Raw genomic sequence first — 7,355 nt, 5'->3', positions numbered from 1 at the left:
TGATTATTTGCTGTACAAGATGCAGACGTGATATCCTATTTACAAGCACTATTACAACAAATCCCTCTATTCATTAAAAAAGTAACTGTATATCTATCCTAACCATTTTGAATACACAGATACAAAATGGACATTCATTTATATATCCTCTTTTTTGTTTAGTTCTGTCATTTGAATATTATAGATATGTTAACTCAGCAAAAATATTCTAGAAGAGTCCAGTAATCCATAATAGTATTGAGTCTTCCACTTGACTGGCAGTGTCAGAAATTGTTGACCTGAGTCCCCTACAGCTCAACATAACAACCTGGCTTTACTTCTTGTACTTCGTTTTTATACTTTTCTGCTGGGTGGTTAAGACCAAGATAAAGCAAGACCTATGCAACAAGAGTTGTAGCTTTTGAGTCTGATAAGGTCAGTGAAATCCCCTTAGGATTTATCCTGAGATCCTGTACCTCAGATTGTAGATCCTCTGTCAGTGTCAGCCATGTGGATGAGTCATGGCCATTGCTTGACCAATGTGCTCTCTGTGAAAGCCTGAGAGAATGTTTTTTTCTCCATGTGACTCTCCTTAGGCACACTCTACATCACTGATCACTTTCCTCTTTGGCCCCATAATCTCCTTGATCAGATGAAATTCTTCTATAAGCTGGATTTTAAATGTTCATGTAGAAGATAGGGGAAAAAATGGAAGCTTGAGGAAAGAGTTAAGAGTCAGAAAGACAACAAACAAAAGCAAAGCAATTTTAGTAAGATAAGCACCAAAAATTTTAATCAGACAGGAGGAATAAATTTGAGAGACCTGTTGTCCAAACAGTGTTGTCTGTAAATCTCAGATTTTAATACATATTTAAAAGTTGCTTCAAACACATTACAAGATGAAGTTCTGCATTGCAATAGTTTCAGAATATATAGTAGATTTTTTTTTTCAGAACTAGGAATTGAACTCAGGTCCTTGTGCTTGCCAGGGAAGCACTTATTCCACTGAGCCATCTCCCCTGGTTCCTATAGTAGATTTTTGTGGGTATTTACATTTACCCTTTATAATTTTTCTTAACCTCTTGTATCCTACTGTTCTCATAAAGACTAGCCTTCATATCTGAATTAAGAGATATACTCATGTTTATCTCAGATTTGCTTTGGCCAAAAACAGAAGTCAACAACATATTTAAGAGGAAAAACACTGTAAGGCTTAAAAAACTGCCTTTTCCTAGTAAAAACCAGACTTCCTGTTGGGTGACTTTTTTTCCCTTGAGCTTATGATTGTTTGACTTCAAGATCCCTAAATAGTGCCAAAGTGACACACTTTCAATACATACTACACTTCATATTTCAAATTCTGTCATTAAACAGGGTAGCACTAGTCTATACAATATTCTTGTGATCCTAGGCAGCTCTGTGATCTGCAGCTTCAAGTCAGCCACATGATGATCAGAGAAAACAACTGATACTAAATAATGCACTGTACTGCCAAGCTACAATGTTCAGTAGGTTAGGATACTGAGTGCATTTTCCCACTTATGATATTTCAGTTTACAAGAGATTTGTCAGAAGGGATTGCCATCATAAGTTCTGTATTTAATCATACATCTTTACAGTTAATAGTCCTACTTGCCCCTTCAAGTCAAGAAGTGCACAATTTCCACTGAATTACCTGAGAGGAAACTCCCTAATCTTGCCTATGATTTTTTAAATGTCCCCTCATAAAGTTTTTCTCAGCTACCCTAACTTGAGAGGATGGTCGTTTTATTAGAACTCTGAATGGGACAGTCAGATGCACCTACCATAGTGACACTGATGGAATAAAAGCAACTCTTTCATCCATCCTTTTTAAACTCTGTCACTGGGCTCTGATGCCTGAACATTATTTAGAAGTACTCTACAAAGTAGGATTCAAAGCACATCTAACTTCCTCAAGACTGCGAGTGATGGTTCTCTTGACTGCTCCTTTCATTTCATTGTTTCTTAGGCTGTAGATAATGGGGTTTAACATAGGTGTGATGACTGTATAGGACAAAGACACTAGCTTCTTGCTCTCAGGAGACTGTCCAGACTTGGGCCGTAAATAAGTCAGGCTTGCTGTTCCATAGAAGAGGGATACCACAATGAGATGTGATGAGCAAGTTGAAAATGCCTTCTGACGACCAGTAGCAGAAGGCATCTTCAGAATAGTGATGATGATGCGGGTGTAAGAGACCAAAATAAGGGAAAAGGGAAACATGATAAACAGTAGCGTGGAGGCAAGAGCTTGCATTTCATACATAGTTGTGTCTTCAGTGACTAGTTTCAAGACCGGAGGTCCATCACAAAAGAAATGCTCTACAGCATTTGGTCCACAGAATGGCAGGGCCATCATCCAAGCAGTCTGTAGCATAGAAACAGGAACACCAGACATCCAAGAGCCTATGACCATCCACAGGCACAAGGACCTGTTCATTATGGTTGAATAGCGAAGAGGGTTACAGATGGCCACAAAGCGATCATAAGCCATCATAGAGAGAAGAAAACATTCAGAGCTGCCAAAGAAGAAAAAGAAGTACATCTGGGTACCACAACCCACAAAAGAGATTGTTTTCCTTGATGACACTAGATCTACCAGCATTTTTGGCACCATGACCAAAGTGAAACAAACTTCAAGAAGTGATAGGTTTCGGAGAAAGAAGTACATGGGTGTCTGTAGAGCAGGGTCCACACTGGTAACTGTGACGATGAGAAAGTTCCCCAACAAAGTGACTGAGTAGATGGCCAAGAACAAAACGAAGAGGGCAAATTGCATCTCAGAGTTGTTGGTGAAACCAAGGAGAATAAATTCAGTGACTGCTGTATGATTTTCACAAATCATATTTTAGATCAGTTTCTCTCTAAGAATCAAGGTATGTGTATAAAGGTTATTGTAGAAATATAGGCAGAATTTCCAACAATAAAATCTATAAAGTACAAGGCACATCTGTGTCCTTGGTTGTCTTACACTCTGTTTTTGTAAAGCCAAGAGAGTGCTTAACATAAGAAAAAATTAAAGAGAAAGACATACTTTGCACTCTTACTGTTTATCATCTAAAATCAACTTATCTTTCATCAGTTATCGCCTTGCTGACATTTTTCAACAGAGAGATGTTATTTTGAAATAGTTAGTAGAAGGGCTTAGACAAACATGATTTGAAATATATTTATTTTAAATATGATCTTAGATGGAATGAAGATAAGTATTAAGCTAGTTTGATTTTCAAATCTTTGATTATATAAATCACGTTTCAACTGAATGAAGTTCATTTTACACCACAAATATATATCCACCACATATTCACACACACACACAAATGAGTAAGACACAGAGAGAAAAATAATAAACATGATTTTAGTGCTTTTCTGTAGTGTCATTGGGTCTTCTATTTTATGAATTTTTATGTTTCTCTTGTAAACAGTTTGATTAGTTGGTCACATTTTTATGATGCACATATAGTCATCTTGCTTAACATGGGTTTTTTAAAAGACCTGAACAAATATAACTTGCAATAGTGAAGTGATCCTCCAATACTCATTTTAGCTTCTGTTCATCTAATAATTTTATACATGACTCTCCATCTTCTCCAAAATTATATAGCCAAAAGGGTATGGTTACTCATACATAATTTGCTATTCATTGTATGCCTGTTAATAAAAGTATTAATTTGACTATTATGAATGCAAACACTATATTTTACTTTCATCAACAGTAGAATAGTACAAAATATTTTTCCCTACAGATCATTCTTAACAACATGTGTCAGAAAAATAGCTCTCACCCATGTATGGTGGAAAATATCTATAATCCCAGCTAGTAGGAAGGCTAAGACAGGGGAATCATTAACTGAAGCCCAGCCTGGAGAAAATAGCAAGTCTGAGTAAAAAAATAAAATAAAATAGGCTCAAGGTTAAGACATTTGCGTAGCATGTTGGAGCACTAGAGTTCAATCACCAGTACTTGGAAGGAAGGAAAAAAGGAAGCAAAGAAGGAAAGGAAAGACAGAGGGAGGGAAGCTGGGATGGAAGGAGAAAGGACGGGATGGAACAAAAAAGTGTGGGTAGGAAGAAGGGAGAGATTTATAGTGATATATCTGAGCTGAATGGTTCTGTTTTTAAATATGAGGCTAAATAAATATCACATCAGTTTTGTTATAATGGTTTTTCTATTTAATCTAGAAAAAAAACCTTATAGTCAAAAATATTTAAAGTCAGTTTCCCCTTTTTAAATATAAAAGTAAAAACCCACAGCCTAGAGGTTCATTTTGAAACAAGTGACTCATTTGAGGAATTTTAATTCTATTTTTTAAATATTTAATCTTGGGGCCAGGGAGATGGCTCAGTAGAATAAGTGCTTCCCTGGCAAGGTGCAAGAGCCTGAGTTCAATTCCCAGTGTCACAAAAAGAAAAAGAAAAAAAATTAATCTTAAAAACCTCACCTTTTTATTCTGTAAATTGTAAGATTTCAAATTAATATCTTCAATAGCATAAGGAAAGGAGACATTTTAGAGATCTCAGGCTGTCACCACCCCCTGAAAGTCTCAAAATAATAGGTAATAGATGAGACAGGGATCATGACCATTTTATTTTCTCATCAGAATTGCCAAAACTGCTTTATTATTAAGCTCCTCATCACTAGTAGCAACAGTATTAGTATTCCTGGTGTATTTAGCAAACTCATGAAAAGCTTTATATGTATTATTGTGCTCCCCATCATTTCAGAGAAATTCTCCACTTGTATAACTCTAATAATATTTCATCATTTGTCTTGAAAACAAAATCAGGGCATTATTGAAGATATGAAAAATTTGTAACATATTTACAATACTCAGTGTATTATAAACTGCTTCAACCACTACTACCTCTCAGAATTCTGACAGAAGAAAGCAATCTTAAGGGGATTGTCTGCTTTATAACAACCAGGTGAAATATAAATAATGCTGTACACAAAAGCTAATATTTGAATCTTTAATAAGTAGCAATGAAAATTTTCTTCTTTGCTTAGATAGGTGAGGCAGACACTTGGGAAAATGAAATTTGTAGTGTCAGAGAATGTCCCCCCAAATATACTATTAAATCTTTTTGTAAACTACAAATTGCACAGATTTCACTGCCTGTGTCCTGTAAGCAAGACAGTTCCTCAGCAATAACATTGCAAACACTACCACAAATTTAGACAGATGTCTTTTTCTAACTTACTGTTATAGTAAGTTCACTGCATAGTTCTAAAGATTGTGCTCTTTCACTTATGTTATGGTATTTTATCAAGTTAATAGTCATCATTTCATTAACAACACTAATTTACATGGCTAGGTGCTACTGAGGCTGAAAAGATTCTTATGTTCCATTAAGTAACCTAACTTTAACCTGTTCAATATAAAATGTACTTTACATCTCATTCCAGTTAGAGCTCCTACTATGTGTATTGTTATAAAAAGAATTAACAGATTAATGTTATTACATCACCAGTATTTAGGATACAGTATGAATTTAATGATAATCAATAAATTTTCTTAAGTGAAATATCACAACTAACAATTCTGGATGTGACCAAATAAATAATTCACTATCTGAACTGAAAAGTTTTTGTGTGATTATAACCTATAACATTTCCTAAATACAAAACTGTATTTTCTTAATATGTTCTTTTTCAGCTTACTACACTTTCTCAGACAATAAAAGGGCCTCATTGTCTTCCTTGATTTTATTACAGCTTGGAATTTTTCCTTTATTACAATTCCTTATTTTGGGTTTTTTTTTTATAATACATGGAAGCGAACATAAGTTGATACATTTAAAAAATTAAGCAGTAAAACAAGTCATAAAGAAGTATCTGGATTATATCTTACCAAAGAAAACCCCATAATTCTTCTTTCAGTTAGGAGCTTGGTGAATTTGCATAAAAATATATTTCCTGAGAAAGGTTAACTGATCTTAAAATTCATTAATAGTTTAAATTTTCAGAAATATCTTCGACAGACTTTGTATTGGCACTAAATAGTTGATATTTCTGTAATAATATTTAAAAGTGTGGCTAGCCTTGGGGAAATATTCCTTGAGTCATTAAAAGGGACTACTATTAATTAAACAACTTTTAATTTCATAAGGGGAATACAGATATTTATGGACTTGTCCATGTCTTCTGTGAATCACAAGTTCAATATGTATTTTACATTGTTATTTTAGGATGGGGTTATTAGACACACTGTTTCTCTTGAGATTACAAATACTAATATATTAATACTATGTAAAAAAGATGTACTTTAATTTATCTTTTAATATTTTGACATTTTTGCCACACCATTCTAATTCAAAAATGAGAGAAATTTATAGCATGCACTAAAAATTTACATGATTTTTTTTTTTTGCCTCTGTGAATCAAATTCAGGATCTTACACATTCTAGGAAAGTGTTCTAGCACTCAGTTTTATTCCTAACCCAAAACTTAATAATTTGTGCATTTTATTTATGCTTCATTTAAAATAATTTTGTTATTTTAGACACAGTTTTGTAATAGGCCTTCCAAATGAGTAAATATACAAAATTAAATTGACATTTCACATGCATTTTGTTGTTTTATTATGTCTTAAAAATTTGTTTATTTTATTCTGGACAAAAACAGTAACAAAACCAGGATTTGTATAATGTTTCACAGCAGTAACATGATGTCTGATATAACAGTCTCACAAAAAATTAAGAAGTATTGCTTTCTCTTCAAATCTTTGAAATTTTTTATCCTTAGAATTTCTGAGGTAATTTTAATCTAGAGAAATAGCATCATACTTTAAAGAACTGACAAACTGGTGAAACTACCTCCCTTCATTTTATAACCATATCATTGTAGAACCAAATCTTTAAATAAAGATAAACTTAAAATGGTCACAAATTAATACAGTGGGAATGATTCCAAAAAAAAAAAAATCTAATGAAATCTTTAGGGGTAAAAACGTTTGAAAAGGCCCCAAGAGTTTAAGGTTCACCTTTGCATGAACAAGGAGTCTTAACAAAAGCCAGATAAATGAAAATGTTCTCCACTTTCACTTCACTTCCTTTTAGAAAAGAAATAGAGAAAGCTCCCTGCATTTGTAGAAATTAAATAAAGGATTCTAAAACATTTTCTCAGGAAACAAAGTAACAGCTGCATGACAAGTGAAAATATTTTATTTTATTTTAAATTGTCTATTGGATGCGCTTACTTGAGTAAAAAGATTTAAGAAAATAATTCTAATTTCCAAGCAAAACTTCAGGTATGAAATATTTTTGGAGCTGGGGGTACAGTTCAGTGTGAGAGCACTTCCATAGCAAAGGGCAGAGCCCTAGTTCCATCCCTCACACTATCAAAATCAAAATCAAAA

At 33.7% G+C, this 7,355-nt stretch overlaps 1 protein-coding gene and 1 pseudogene across 1 annotated transcript; both read right to left on the bottom strand.

Annotated features, from left to right (window-relative positions):
• Positions 1–1,121, bottom strand: part of LOC101565654 — a 5,212-nt pseudogene extending 4,091 nt beyond the window's left edge.
• Positions 1,122–1,879: 758 nt separating this feature from the next.
• On the bottom strand, positions 1,880–2,842 carry LOC101565258 (olfactory receptor 10A7). Its single transcript, XM_012516145.1, has one exon. The coding sequence runs from the start codon at positions 2,840–2,842 to the stop codon at positions 1,880–1,882; it is 963 nt and encodes a 320-aa protein (XP_012371599.1).
• Between the last annotated feature and the right edge of the window lie 4,513 nt (positions 2,843–7,355).

Source organism: Octodon degus, unplaced genomic scaffold (assembly GCF_000260255.1).
Source record: "Octodon degus isolate 3935 unplaced genomic scaffold, OctDeg1.0 scaffold00093, whole genome shotgun sequence".
Lineage (NCBI taxonomy): Eukaryota > Metazoa > Chordata > Mammalia > Rodentia > Octodontidae > Octodon > Octodon degus.
The sequence above is the reverse complement of the archived record's forward strand: the minus strand, read 5'-3'. Positions and strand labels throughout refer to the sequence as shown.